Source organism: Vollenhovia emeryi, unplaced genomic scaffold, assembly GCF_000949405.1.
Source record: "Vollenhovia emeryi isolate VEMERY1.0 unplaced genomic scaffold, V.emery_V1.0 DF939145.1, whole genome shotgun sequence".
NCBI classification, from domain to species: Eukaryota; Metazoa; Arthropoda; class Insecta; order Hymenoptera; family Formicidae; genus Vollenhovia; species Vollenhovia emeryi.
In genome coordinates this window covers 894,126-910,304 of record NW_011967221.1, presented here as the reverse complement: position 1 = coordinate 910,304, position 16,179 = coordinate 894,126, and the positions used below count along the sequence as shown (strand labels likewise).

The following is a 16,179-nucleotide window of genomic DNA, read 5'->3' as shown; positions in this document are numbered from 1 at the left end:
TGTTCGCGCACGCACGCCGTCATCGCGCGGGACGTTTTAATTTGCGGACGTGTAGCGACATACCGCGCGACGGATCTGCAAAAAGAATGAAACTTTAAGGAGATGCTGGAGTGATTCTGCACCTTTCGCACCTAGAACTATCAATTCATGAAAGCATTTGTGAATATAGAAAGAGTGAGAGCAAGTGTCCATAGGCAAATGGTCCCATTATTATGTATATATGTATATACATAATAATACAAATCCCTTTCTAAAAAAGAGATGTTAATAGCGCGAATGTCGTTAATATCAAACAATTGAGGCCTCCTTTCCGCGATTGGTTTTCTCGAAGCGCGGTGTGCTTCACTTCTCTTTTAGATCCATGGTAAATGAAGATTTGCAATTTAGAAATATACATTTGTATACACCAACTATTGAGGTAAAATCTCTAATCTTAGTAATTAGAATTTAAATAACAACGATTTTTGTTCCGATACATTTTCTCGATTGAACAGAATTAATCGTTAATTTAATCAATACCAATAAGTCCGCGGAATAATACGCAAAACGTAGCAACAGTCACGGAACAAAGTAATGTACAATAAAATATTAAGTACGGAATTTTCCATTGCGTAGGCAGGCCAACGAATTCTCTACGTTTTTTTGTTGTTTTTCACTTGGCGCGGTATCGTACGACGATTAAGCGGGCCAACGAATTCTCAACGTTCTTTTGTTGTTTTTCACTCGGCGCGGTGACGTACGATGTTTTTGTGTGCCATCGTGTACCTGAAGGTCGTCGCTGCGCTATCACTCGGTCGCCGAACGTCGAGCCGGCAGGCCGCAGCGAGAGTCGCTCCGTGTGTCGTATTACTTTCGCGTTATCGGTTTCGAAGACTCGATCGCGATAAATGTATGGATAAAACGCTATTGATTTGCACACCTTTATTAGTAACAAGTAACGTTCCTCGATTAATTATTAAGTTTGTACAACTTGTAATGAGAAACGAGTTGCGTGTTGAGGCGACGGTTCTTTATCAACGTATACATAGATATTTCACGAGACTAACTCATCTAAAATATGAGTGTAAACTGTGGTAATTTGTCGCGGTTACATCTCGTTTACGCACCGTGCTTTTAATTATCTGTCGATTTCGTGTAATCTGTTCCATTTTCGGAAAAAGAGAGAAATTTGTACGACTTCGGCGTTCGCGCTGTAACTCGCTCTGTCGTTCGAGGATTAGATTGAATGACAAAGATTGTAAAATACCGTTTCGTTGCGGACTAATAATTACTTCTTTACCGCAGATTATGCTTCCGATGCTCGCCGTTGTATATCGCCAATTCAAAAGTGATTTATCCATTCTTCCGAATAAAAAATGCAAGTTGTTAGTTTGAGCAATTTGTACGATAGAAAATCACGCGATATTTGTTGATAATATTTCGTGCGTTTCGCGGTATTTCACATCGCGTACGGGAGTGCCGAAAATTTCGCGCGATCGATGATTTTCGCGAGTGAGTGATGTGTTAGTGCAACAAGAAAATCTGAGAGGAGGCCGAGGAGGCATCGGGCAACGGCGGAGAAATGGTGAGGTAAGTGTCTTACATTTTCGTGTTTTTTACTACTTGTGCAAAATGAAGCATCTGTTCTGTGTTTTTATTTTATTTATTCAAATGATTCGAACGAGGATTCGAATAAGTGTTAGAGACAAAACCATACGTATACAATTTTGTGAGTTTATATTTAAAAGGAAGACTTGTTCAGTATTCTATATAGTTATTTTAAAAATATAAAATATAAAGTATATTTAATATAACAATTTGGATTTTATATAATTAGTATATAATAATCATATACATATTTGTATTTTTACAGTTGAACACATATAGTTAACGATGTACAACTCTGTTGTTGCGAATCGTATCAGTGAGTAATAAATTACTTTTTATTTTAAATTGACGTTGCGCATACAATTACTTCTTTGCGTGTATACAAATTCTTAAAAATATACAATGCTCAACCACAAAGTGCGCGCGCGAAGCGCGCGTTTTGTCATTTCTAGTAAACTATAAAAGTGAGATAAAGCAATATACATATTACTAACACAATTGTATCTATATTTTAAAATAATATTATTACGACATTATTAAAGTAATGTTGTAAAAAAATGTCTCTGCAATATCTGTGTAACATTACACTGCAATATGCAATATTGCAACGTTGCAGCAATGTTGTTGCAAGCTTTTGTGTCGTATGGGAAGGAACACAGGGCAATTAAAAGCGCGATCGTCGGATTTACGGGCAATCTGGGCGCGGCCGGTCGTAATTCCGCAGGCGGGTTCTTGGCCCGTGTAATCTGAGAACTTCAGGGAAAGGGTAGACAGCGACATTTCTGGTAAATATCGCGCTTGCCGCATTACTTTACCGGCGCCATGGCCGCTGCCGCGGAAAGAGAGGGTCAAGTCGTTTAGCGATGAGGCCATAAGGCATTTACCAAACAAACCGAAACTCGAGAGAGTTTTCCAAGGATCGCGCGGTATTTTCGCGCCGTGCGAGATATTTCCCTTTCATCTCCCTCAGCGGTTCACGCGCGCGCAGGAACGTGCGCCCCTCGCTCTGCCCGCTCGCATTTATCGAAATAAATAACGCAGCTCTTTGCGCCCGGAGAATAGTGTAAAGCAGCCGCATTCGGCAAAGTTTTGAGTCCACGCCGAGCTGGTGGTTGGAGTAGTCTCCAAGAAGTTCGTGAGAATATTAGAAAATCGCGGATTTAAAAATTTCGATGTTCATTCATTTACACGTGGATATAACGTAATGACATTTATATCACGCCCAGGAAAAAGTTTCTTCGAGATGAAACAAAAATGTTCTTTGAAATTCGACAAGACTTTCATTGAATTTCAAAGAAATCGTTTCTTTACCTTAACCAAAATTTTATCTGATTAAAATCTAGTAAATTGTTTTAGCAAAAGTAAATAAAAATTTAGTAGATTCGAAGAAATATGATTTTAACGTATCTCATTTGTTTAACCTAAATAAATCTTTTTTCGGGGTGTAGAAACCATAGACTTACAACTACAAATAGACTGCCCGTGAGAAGAATTGAAGACTGCATTAAAATGAGAGGGAGAGAGAGAGAGAGCAATAGCCCGAGTTAGAGACCCTGTAATCAGAGACTGCCACAAGAGTTCGTCAAATTCCTGCGAGTGAGACAGCCTATATTTCTCTCTCACTCGCGGGAATTTGACGAAGTATTATGGCCAGTCTCTGATTACAGGGTCTCTAGCCTGAGTGAGTGTGTCTTTGTCTAATACGCGTTGTCTTCTTTCCACTCTTAACAAAGAACGAGAGAGAAGCATCGCTCACGCAATATCTCTAGCCTCCTGTGTAGTCTTCAGCGCGCCCATAAAGACGCGCAGTCTAGCTATGTAAGTCTATGGTAGATACACACTCCGATTAACAATCTAATTTACAAATCGGTATCTTCTTAGCGAATCAAAATGTCAGTGGAAATGAAACTTCGTAGATGTAAATAGATAATAGAACTTCGTTCTCTCGTTAAACGTAAATGAAACAACATTATATACGTGTTAAACCGTTTTATACATGACATTCCATTATTAATGATATTTAACGATAAAGGTTAGTCGGAATCACAAAAAAAAATAAAGCTACACACTTGATTCACGGTGAAACTTTTATTCTCTTCATCGTCTAATAACTTTATCCCAGTTTTATTTATCATTACCGCCGCACCAGTTCGAATCTCACGCTGCGAATGCGCGCTCTTTAAGGAGTCGCGCCCGAGCGAGATCGCGATCCACGACGTACCAGGTGCAATTAACGTCGAAGATATCGTCGCTTATCATCCCCAGATGGAAAAACGCGCGAGATACCGTTGCAGTATCGCACGAACGGAGCGAACGAGCGAGACCCCGATACGTTTATCAACCGCCTGACGATATAATCGACCGATCTCTCGCTCCGGGAAGAACTATTTCTGGAGATCACGGCACGACGCGCCTGGCCATTTACTGCGTCTAATGCCCGGCGTTAATAACCCCGTCACGAATTCCGTGGGCACCCGCGCGTCGTGTAATAGAGACATAATCGACTTAACTTTACGCTCGGCTCGCTCGCTCGCTCGGCTCATTCGCCCGATCGCCTCTTAATACCACGATCCGTAATAATCGCCGCGGATCTTTGATCTCCGCGCGCGATTATATTTACGATTTTCCTCACGACCGTTTCTGCCGGCGGAATTGCATCGTATCGAATTTAAATTGCGGCACATGTGCACGTTGCGCGTAAAACGGTCTCGCCGAATGGCAGCTCGGATGTGGAATAAACAGGATAATTCTTAACTTTCAAGCGATGTCCGATGGACGGATGGATATTGGACGCGACTTTAGGCAACGGCGACGGCGACTTGGCAGCGGTTTCGCGTTGCTCCAAGCGGTACCGCCACAGCCGCAGCCCGAAGAAAGTTCGTACGTGCTTCTCTTTATAGAGAAAATACGTAGAGATATACGAATTGAAATTAAACAAATAAGTGCGGAGGATCACGGTGGAAAATTTGAAATTAAACCTCGCTGTTAATTATCAGAGTATAACGTGTAGATTTGGAAAGTTACATACCGAAGCTCCAAAAACAAACCAATCCAACATCGCCTGTGAGAAATGCATTTTCTCTGCGTCACGCGACTATTTATTTATAATGGCACCTATACGCGCGTCATGCGCACACTAAAAAAAGAAGCTAAAAGCGAGCTTCTTTGTGAGGAAATACGTAGAAATCATGTCGAGTTACCAAGTCGCGAACGCAGTGTTCTAAACTTTTCCTTTTTTTTTCGCGTCGGGATTTATTTTAACATTTTTAGGCAGTCGAGCTTTCTTTCGCTTTTCGTGTAAGTCTCTTACTTTTTTTCCACCGTTACATTATCGCGAGAATTATCTTTTTTTTTATACAAGTGCACCGTGTGTTCTACACCCTTGCAAATAATACCATAACTAAACTGAGAGACCTATTTTGTTGAATGAAACGAAATAATTTGATTGAATCATTTTGTTGACTAAATATGTAATTTTATAAAACGAAAAATATGTTGCTGAAACGAAGTTAAATGTTACGACAAAACTATTTTGTTTACATGAGTTGTTTATCTGAACAAAATTTTATGGTTAAAATAACAATTACATTATCGCGCAAATTATAATTTTTTTATACAAGTTTTTATAAATATTACAACTAAATATTTTGTTTCCATGAGTTGTTTATTTGAACAAAATTTTATGATTGAGCTAACAAATTCGTCTATCTCATCACGTCCTAAATAATTGTGTTGCGTAAACTAAATCGTTTAGTTGAATATTATAAAAGGATTCTGCGCATGTGTACTCAACCAAATTTCCCAACTATTGTAAATTTTGTTGTTGTATGTAACTGAAAGATTTGACTGCCCATATCCAAACAACAAATTCAGTTGAGTCAACTAAATTTTGTTTCGTTCAACAAAATGGGTCTCGCAGTGATATAAGACTACTAATATAAGGTGAGAGATGGATACGTTGCAACGTTTGTCTCGAGTGGTTACAAACTTATGATTCCGTGTATCGCGTACTAGACTCCTATCTCATAATACAGGACTTTCTTCTATCATTCCATGTATGTATCGTTCCTTTATTTTAATAATGCGTCACTACACATATCTGTGAGAAAAAGCTATAACCTCTCGCATGATAGACCACGTTCCGAAACTTGTCATAAAAAGTCGGGCAACCTTGCTTACCACTGTACGGCTCGCATTCGCCTTCCCTACCTTTCACCGGTTTTAATTTTAACAAAAACATTTGTGCATGAAATACATTACGCGATTGGAAACTATGCGCGTTCGCCGTAATAACGAGAATACGTTGAACTCGCCGGTCGCACGATCATTTCGAGGCCTTTCTTCGTTACTCGCTTTGATACAAAGCGCGCATTTTCGCCGTATCGCATTATGTACTTCAGCGTGTCAGTATCCGTCGCGTAGACACGCGACACGCTGTGTATGCATGCGTGTTTGCCTGCATGCGAAGTGCATACGCATAATCACGTCGTCGCCGTTGCCCCTCGCTTCTTTGCCGTCGTATGGGAATGCAATGCGTGGGTGAGCGAGGCACGAAGGAGTATTAGAATTCCCCGCGAAAAGCGTGTCGTCTTCAGTCTACATGAAGCCCGCCACGTGTCTCTCGCTTAAGCGGAAGAATATCGTGAGCTTGTCGAAGGTAGCTTCCTCCTCGCAATGCATATTTATATAATGTTTCGTCAAACCGTTCGGTCGTTGACTTTTCAAACGACAAACGTGCGAGCGAGGAAGCTCCTTATATAATTTTAACGGATTACACGTACAAATTTATAAGTAACTTTAACGATTTACATAGAAATCGTCGCGAAAACATCTCGCCGACGTCTCTATCTGAAAACCATCGTCGGGTCGGTTTTGATTCCGTCCGATGTAGCGTGCATTTGAGGCAATTCGCGGGACGCGCGCGAATAATTTATAACGCGACCGGGCGTCGGAAGTGCTGAAGTAAACGCGCCGCATAAATTTCACGGATGTCACGATGCTACAATAGGCGGAGCGAAAATTAAGAGTGATGGAAGAATATGATTAAATCAACCTTGGTGGTGCTCAGTGGGGTGACCGTGACGCGGCATGATTGAACAGACTTGTAACATCGGCGTCAGAATGAACACTCTAACGCACTCCAGATCGCAATCTCTTGTCTTGGTTTATTCAAGTATATTTTTATTTAAGTATATCCTAACGATTTCAAGAAACGCAATCCTACTATTTTCACTTGTTCCGGGGTGCTTCGCTTCAGACGTTTTCCTGGGGTGTGCGGCAATATAGGTACTTTAGATCTCGCATACTCTGGGAAAAAAAAGACAGTTAGCCACCCCCATTTTGGGGCCCACAATTATTATAGTAATCGAATTATCTGGATTGTACGTAACTCTAATCTTTTACGAATTTTACCCCGCGCAACTAAAAATCGCAATTATAGCTATTTTATCTATATCCAAGATTTTTAAGTATAAATACTAATCAATTCTCTCAATTAGTTCTACCGATATTCAGTAACGCAAAGATAATTTTCACTCAAGAGGCACTAACCGAAATGTTAAGTTGCCTAACTACAAAAAAAAACGGTCAAAATTTTTCCCATCAGAGTACAATCCAAATAATTCGATTACTAATTGTGGGCCTCAAAATGGGTTACTAACTGTCTTTCCCCCCCTCCCCCCAGAGTATCCTGGACTTTATTTTGGCAATCAACTGAAAGAATATTTTTCAATGTCGCCAGCAGTAATTAACAACGTCAGTGTGTTTTCTCGACCATATCTGACATTTTTAATAATACAGAAAATTTGTTGCTAAAAATATTACCTCAGCCAGGGTTTGAACCTGGACCTCCCTACAATTAACGTAACATGCCTCAGTGATCGAATTGCTGAGACGCCCGCCTAGAGTGTAGAGAGGTCCGGGTTCAAACCCTGGCTAAGGTAATATTTTTCGCAATAAATTTTTTGTATTATTAAAAACACCAGATACGGTCAAGAAACCACTGACGTTGTTTATTTTAGCAATATTAACGTTTGATAAAATCCCTATAACGTAAAATTGGAATGCATATCTTGTGCTACTGCGTAATTTTCTACGTAAATTACAAGAAAAAATTCGGCGTAAATAACAATCCGGCTCATCAAGGTTTCATAAAAGGCAGGAGGCACGAAGACACGTCAAATATTTAACGCTAGGTTCGATGCGCGCGTTCGATAAGTCTAAAATTATCGGATAACTGATGTTAGGTAATATCCATGACAGACGTCGATAAATTCCTCTTATTATATAAATTGAAAGGCAGATAGACGCAGGCGTGGGCGTCCATTCATTCGCGACAGACGCAGCGCGTATATGTATGCCGTCACGGAAATTTGTAATGCGCAATCCATGCGCGAGCCTTGGCAGGAAACACGTTGCTTTGTCGGCCGGCACTTCATTGCGAATTTCTTCTGCAATGTATCTTGCAATCGATTTTACATTTTAATCTTCAAATTCCAATACTATACATCCGGTTTCACGGTTGAAAGCGTCAACACGTTTCACGTGTATAATATTATTCTACTTTTATCTTTTTTTTAACTCTATGTAAGAGTTATCAAAAATATTCTTTTAATAAGAAAAATTGCGGCCAATGTATTAACGAGCAAAAATAGAAAGTGCAATAATTATAAGACTAACCAGACTTATTCTACATAATAATATCGATTACGATTAGAATTATTTATATATTTCCCATGTTTGCTCGTATAATACATTGGCCGCGACTGTGAATTTTTGTTATTATTAAAAAACGAGCGTGACTATTTCTTCTAATTATACAGGGTGTCCTGAAATTCGCGAATCAAAATACCATAGCAAGAAAGTCGTCGAAAAAATAAATTAAAAAGTTATTTGCCATTTTTCGTTCCGAGCAGTAGTATTTTTTAGATAAAAAGGTTCAAAACAGGCCAATCATACATTACGGTTGAACGGAAACCTGTCCGTGAGTCGCGCGTCGATAGTGTTAATGCACTAACCCTGTATATTTGTGCATATGCAAAAGGTGCTACCACGCACGCTTCTGACGTAAAGTAGGAAATCTAGAGAAAAAAAGTATTCCTCTCTCTTGCTAATTTTACACGTGACGGTAGTAAAGAATTCAGTGCCGAATCATTGACAGAGAATTGGCGAGGCGATTAACAATAGTCGCATCATTCGATCGGGTAAAGGAACATGTACGCTTACGTGTCGAAGTAACAAGGTTATTACCGAACAAGTTGATACATCCTCGACGTGAAAGTCGCCTATCAACGCGATCAGCTGACATTGACAACGCGCGAGCATGGCGGCGAATCGTCATCGTTGCGTTTCGCGTTTCTTCTCAGTGCGTGCGATCGCGTCTTCCCTTCCGGACGTGTGCGTGCATACATGCGTGCGTTATTCTTCCTCCTTTCTATCACTATTCCTCTCTGTCTCTCTCTCTCTCGCTCATACGCCACCGCTAAATTTAGAGTATGATCGACCGGTCGTCCGTGCTATCGGGACAAACAGCCTGGGCGATAAAGTTATTGGACGGGCGTTCGGGAGCAGGCTGCAAGTCGGCGGAGAGAGAGAGAACGTGGACGATCGTGCCGAATCCTTTACGCCCGTAAATTGCTCTCGCGAATAGAGACGATCATTTTCAACTAGAGCAGCCTCGTTTCCGTTTACTTCGGTCCGGCAATCACGATCGGATTCGTTGGGGCGCTTTAATTGATCGGCTGTGACCGGCAATTTGGTCAGTGAACTCCTTTGTGATTCTCGTCACGTTTCTCCACGTGGCCACCACGTGCAGACGCTATTCAATTGCTGCACCCGAGATGGGGGCCAAATGGGAGAATTCGTGGCACGCGAGCGACATTCTCGAGAGCAAGATGCATCGGGAGGATGAGATTTGTCACGGCACACGGTGAGTGTTATTCGAAAAGAAAAACGGGAGTATCTGCAGGTTTTTACGCGGCCGTTAATTGAATTGTTAAAATATTGCTTGGAAAACGGGACGTCGGTTTTGCATTAAATTTCCGTTAAGAGAGACTCGTCTTTAAATGCAACAGATTTATAGCCGAGCAGATGTATCTGATAGATCTGAGACATTCTGGGTCTAGGTAGTTTGCATGAACTATTTAGGAGGTCTGCTTATTTTCGTATTTTCGTCGAAATACATTTCGCAAGTATTACCCGAAGATAATTCGGAAAGCATTTCGCGGTTATTCTCGGACGCTTGATTTCTACACGTGTCATTACGCGCATTCGGATGTAACAAGATTTATACGCGCATCTGTCATCAGCTTGCTTTAAAACAGATATGTGCGTGTACACGCCTCTTCGCGATATGCATACACATACATAGTTGTGTCATTATACTGCACAATTGTAACGGAGTAGCATTTTATTTCAATAGATAGAGAAAGTCTCCTATTATGAGATAGGTTCCTAGTACGAGATAGCGGAGTTTCTGCTAAATTAATAGGCATCATCTATTGGTTTCACCATGAATTTATTTCCCTTGGAGCGAAATCTGTCTAGTGGAAAATTGATTGTTAGATCGTGCAGTCGTTGCGAAGAAAGATTTGTGATTGAATTTGGACGTTGAAAACCTACCATCTCATATTAGATTCCTATCTCATAACAGAGGACTTTCCTCTATTTAATAGATTTAATGAATGTGAAACGTTTTCTCAAATAAACTAGATATTAAATTAAAATGTACTCAAAACGTGGCACGTATAAAGAATGAAAGCTTTACATAAGAGAGTTAATCCGTTGTTTAAAATAATAGATCTTACAATGCACTACTTGCTGAACATTAATGTATCTTACTTATTCATGGGGTAATAAAATGTTTACCTCATCCTAATGGAAAAGATAAAGACAAGCAAACTTCTTGGTTCCTTGTTGGCTACGTGTGAATCCTCGATGAACGCTGACTTGCGAAAAACTCATGATTAGCTTCTTTGTGACTGTCATGTATACGCCAGGCATCACGTTCGAACTCACGCGACTCTTGGCATCGCGCCACGCTCGTGATCGAGCGCGCGTCTTTACGATCGGGGTAAATAAATGCATCCTTGCTTGTTGTGACAAGCGCACGTCATTGTCCGAAACTGCACTTCGCGCAATTCTTCTAACCCCGGATAATATTGTCTGTTGCTACGCAGTGATCTCTGCACTCGTGAGATCGTCTGACGTAAATACGCTGTAACGCCATTTTATATAATATAAATCCATGTGTTTGTATACACATATATTTCAAATATTGCCATTTTTCTTCCGAAAAGCTTGCAGCTCCGAACACTGGCAATGAATTAATAATGTCCAGTGCATAAAATGACCGTATCCCTGTGGAGAACCGGGCTGACAAATGCTGCGAGTAAATCGTCGTAAGTTATTACTCCGAGACGGAAAGAGGTCCGCACTAAACGTCCCCCCTGTACAGTAAAACGCGATAAGTCAGTTAGCAGTCTCGCTGCTAAGGATTCTCAGTCTGAGAAACCTGCCGGCGAGACTTCGTTTATACGTGGCACTTGAAAATGCATTTCGTGAAGCGCAAAGTAGCTGCGATGATACATATAATTTCTGTTATAAATAGAAGGGTGGAATTCGGATCGATCGGACACGCCGATTCTATGAGTTGAAACGTCTAAAGTCTAAATATATTTGTATTTATTCATATATGGAATGATATATGATTTTTGGAGGAAGAAACGAACAGTTTCATTAGAGAACTAAATATGGAATTTATTAAAGAAAACGTAAAACGACATTTGATAACATAGTGTGTAACTTGACATATAAAATTACACGCAATAAATATACCAAAAGTAAATGAAAGAAAAAATCTGTTGGCATATTTGGAGACTAAGAAATAGTTTCAACGTCCCGAGTCGAAAATTTCGTTACTATTTTGACACTTCTAAGGATAATTTACACCTACTTAGCTGATCTATACACCTACATGGACCAGCGATAACCTAGTTTGATGACATTATATTTTTTACTCCTCCCTTGGATCTTTAATTCTAAAAATTTACTTTAGCTCCTACTTAAAAGGACCTACTTTAATGCTAAATTGGCAAAAGTAGAAATTTCCGACACTCTCACTTTTAAAGTAGGAGTAAATTTTGTACTTTCAGTTCGATCTCTTTTACTGTCCTAGGTCCGACTGTATAATAAAATTAAAGGTTCAACATAGGGCCATAATTTCGACTCGGAGTAACATAAAAAAATTATAATTGTATCGCTGATTAATTTGTTACATTGGGTATAAAGAAATTGAAGTTTCAAGTTAAATCTGTAGTATCGTAATAAACGTTTTGTTAAAAAAGGCGACGCCGATCACTTGTATAGACATTTAATATCACGTGGACCCTTGTAACAAAGTAGTATAATAAGGCAGTAAATTAAATTCCCATGAAAGGCCATTGCGCGTGAATTACACGAGGAAATAAAATCCTGCTGTTAGAAGTTTCACGGGGCGCCCGCGAATTTACTCGTCTCTCCACCGAGTGAGAAACGACCGCAATATCTCCGTCGCGAGATGACGAGCGTCCCGTGTGCCGCGTGCATCTCATTGAGATACACTTTGCGCCAATTCACTCGCGTGTTAAATAACACGCATGCATAATCTCGCGCGAGGCAAGAAGATCAGCGGGATGATAAAGGGCTGTAAAACGGCGCTGGAGATACCCGCTCAGCAGACTCTCTCGTTCGTGACATTTGCTTTCCGATTAACGCGCCCGGCCGCCCGATTGTCGCCCGAGTACGTCGATCGAGGATTGCCAAGATAACGAGGTCATTCCTTCGTGATAATCCTTATCGACTGGGATGCCACTGACTGAATCTCCGGCCGCTGGCAGTCCGTATTCAGTACCGACGCGAGCGCGACGCGATCGTCATCCGTGTATTTCGCGTATTGTATTATTATGCGAATTTCCTCGCGAGTGTGTCGAGGTTTATCGGGCCGATCTGTTCCAAGCAAGTAATATTATTCGATATCTGGCGGAAATTTATATTACGAAAAATATTGCCTCAGCCAGGGTTGAACCTGGACCTCCCTACACTCTAGGTGGGCGTCTCACCAATTCGACCACTGTGGTACGTGGTAATATTCATCAATAAACTTTCAAATAATGCTTCCGAATGTCACACTTTCCTGGCTTTTGTCGGACACGACACAGAAGCAATCGACCCGCGAGTTTTAACATCCCGTGATACTACAATCTGTTCCACCTCGAACTGGTCCACACGTGAAGTACGTTTGTATTGTGAGGAATGTGCGACGGAAATCGTGTACTTTCCGGTGCGGCGTCGTTCTGTCAGTTGTCTCAAGCTCGATTTTCATAAAATGTCGCGCCGATATTTATTCTGAAGATATAAAAGAGAAACAGACTGAAACAGTTCGTGTCGCTAATCTGATTTAGATCGATTATACTCCTTTGAAAAGACGGAACGAAAATAACCGAGAGACTAAGGCTCATATTCTGAATCGATAAGAGCACCTCTAAAAGTGGCTAATAAATGAAAAAAAGAGAATTTGCTTTTAAAATTTATCCCGCAAATATTATAATTGGGACAACACGGCATTACACAGAATTTTATGACAGTTTTTGGAAATTTTACCATACATTTCACTGGTAAGTATACTAATTATAAATAAAATGTATGGTAAAATTTTACTAGTAATTATACAAGAACTTTATGAGTTTTTTGCAAGTTTACGCTCATACATTTTACTGGTAAAATTAAAAAAATTTTACTAGTAATCTTAAAAAACTCATACATTTTATTAGTAGAATTTTTGAAATTTTTTGAAATTTTTCCAGTAAAATGTATAATTACTAGTGAAATGTATGGTAAAATTTCAAAAAATTTCAAAAATTTTACTAATAAAATGTAAATTTTCGCAAAACTCATAAATTTCTTCCAAATGCCCCATTGTCCCACAATCACATGCTTTTCAGGCTAAAGTTTAAGAGAAAATTCTCCCCGCGTACGAAAATAGATTCTGGAAGAAACATTATTTTCGTTAATCGAATTAGCCGAGACTGCTCGTCGCCATTAAATTCACATAAACGTGGTTGCGGCGTGCACAACGTCGTGGAGGCATCGAGGGTAACGATGACGAGCCGCGCTATCACGCGACGTGGGCGATTTGCGTCATATTTCGCTCGTAAACGTTTTTTTGCGGGCGGTAAATAATTGAAAATTACCATTTTCGATGAAATAAAATGGCGAGCGTAACGATCGCGTAGGATACAATTTCGCGGCACGGCTGCTATCGCGGACGTTTTGTAGCAGGAAATACTTTGGCAAGACGCATAAATTTGCTTTTGCTACGCGCAGTCCTACTCCTGGCGTCTCGGTAATTATCGATATTAATATCTCAGGACGTTAGCGGCGCGCGCGGTGTCAAAGTCCGCGACTCGGTGCCGAGTACAACAAAGTTCTCTCCTTCGTTCTCTCTCGCCTAATGGAAAACGCTCCGGCTTTACCGGAGTGCTATAATCGGTGCACGCACAGCGTCGCGTACGGCGAGTTCGCTGGAAACCGCGATTCATGGAAGGTCATTTCGATGCGCGCGCCGGGGAAACGCGCGGAATAAAGATAAACGCAGACGCGGCTAATGTGGCCGTAATGCGAAACAGTCGCGAACGTACGGGGATCCTCGAATAATCCGCGGGATGATTTACGACCGATGTAACAAACGCGCAAATTGTTCGACAACGTATTCTTTCGCCCGTTCGCTTTTTTTCCGATGTGTACGTATAGAGCAAATTATAGTTATTTCACGCGAATCTTTTTCCAGGCCTGTCATTCGTCGGTACTTGTCCAAATTGCACCGAGCATCCGCGAATAATGGCGCCTCACGCAATCTTTGGGTCTCGGTTTTTATACGCTTTACATTTACATACGTTATATATTTTGTGCGTGTGTTCGTAGTTTTTACATGTACGGACAAAGAAAGTACAAAAATTGAGACGATACCATTCACGCGATGTGCATTAGTGACGCACGGAGCGTGGCCGGCGGTGCTCGCTTGCTGCAATCGAGAAGCAGTGCGGAAGACGGTGACATAAAGCGGACGAGCGCTGTCCAGGACAATGGTTGTAATGAAAACCAGCGTCCGAAGGTCGCCGTCGTGCCGTGCCGTGTCGCGTCGCCTTGCTTCGCAGGGGAGACGAGTCAGTCGAAACTCGTGCGTGGATGAGCGTGGAAGGCGATTTAGCATAATCGGTAGAACTCGACAGGCGCGATCGGAAAGAAAGATTCTGCATCGCGTGATAGCAAACGTATATTCTCGGAACAATTGCAACGCGACTGCCAAGAACGTTGTGTTACGCGATCGGTATCAGATAAGACGGAAAAAAAAGAAAGATCGATTGCGAAGTAGCACCGATACGAGAGAGACGTTGATAAAAATCCGAATGTGTTATCTGTTATAGAATTAAAAAATTACGAAATCGAGGACGAAATTCGGCTGTGAGCTGTGCGCCGCTTGAAAAGTATTCCGCGTTGGGCACAGAATTGTAACGATGCAACGATGGTTACGTTACACAGAGCGTAAAGCACCTCATCGTGCCTTTTCTTCCTAATTAAATGCACGATGAGACGTCGTCTAATTGAATGCGCGCGTAGCGGAATTGCGTCACGTGATTTCCTTAATGGTAGCATATAATAATAGCGCGTATCATATTATAATGGGAGACGCGGAAACATTTCGAGAAGTTTATCGCATTGTTTGCGTTCGCGGGGTACGCAGTTAGTAACGCGGTTTTTCCTCCTAACGCATATCTCGTTTATTAAACCCGACGTTTTATTAATTGACACGAGCTCGTAGATTGCGCAATCGTAGAAACGACTCGAGCCGTACGAATAAAGAAGAACTTTCTGTTAACATGACTTCATCGATTTTTATGCTTTTTTTTGTAACTGATGCTTGAAAAAATATATGATTCATCGACTGCGTCGATTCGAATCAGTATGGAAGTATTGGAAACACGATTGAATAATGCAAAAATGCATACTCTTTTTTTTTAACGCATGACTAATTGTATTGCGTTAAGGGGATGCTGGAGTGACGACTGGACTTCGAAATTGTCGATAATTTAACGTCTTATATTGTCATTCAGCCAGGGCATAGAAAGATGTGTTGGAAACATGTATACATGCACAACACAAAAGAGACAAGAACATTAGACTTTTAATCTTAAGCCCGGTGTACAATGAGACAGAAGTGAGTAATCAGAAGACATCAGCGAGTCATATGCCTGTTATAAGATACTCACAAGTCGGAACGCGGCAATCATAAGAAGATTGCCAAAATCCAATCCTTCTGACTTACAGGTTATACGTAGCTTACGATTGACCACTCAGAGCCAATCATGCCCACCATTTTTATCGAGAGCGCCAAGCCACCCAAGACATCTGACTTTGAGCTCTTGTGGTTATATTCCGAAATATTTATGTGAGAAAAATTTGTACTTACTGACAATTTATAGTATATGCGTGTAAGTATATTATAATCTTTTAATTTTTCTACAAAGAAACATTTCAGAACGTAACCTTGATCCTACA

The 16,179-nt window shown here is 40.9% G+C and overlaps 1 protein-coding gene across 3 annotated transcripts in view; it reads left to right on the top strand.

Moving 5' to 3' along the window:
* LOC105566305 (four and a half LIM domains protein 2) overlaps positions 1–16,179 on the top strand; it is a 132,071-nt gene that overhangs the window by 53,472 nt on the left and 62,420 nt on the right. Inside the window, exon 1 of one of the 3 annotated variants that reach the window (XM_012020210.1) lies at positions 9,411–9,514. The exons of the other annotated variants lie outside the window; for them this stretch is intronic. Coding sequence (XP_011875600.1) covers positions 9,426–9,514 — 89 coding nt within the window. The 5' untranslated portion in view covers positions 9,411–9,425. Of the gene's footprint in view, positions 1–9,410; positions 9,515–16,179 lie in introns of those variants that run through there. 3 annotated transcript variants of the gene reach the window in all.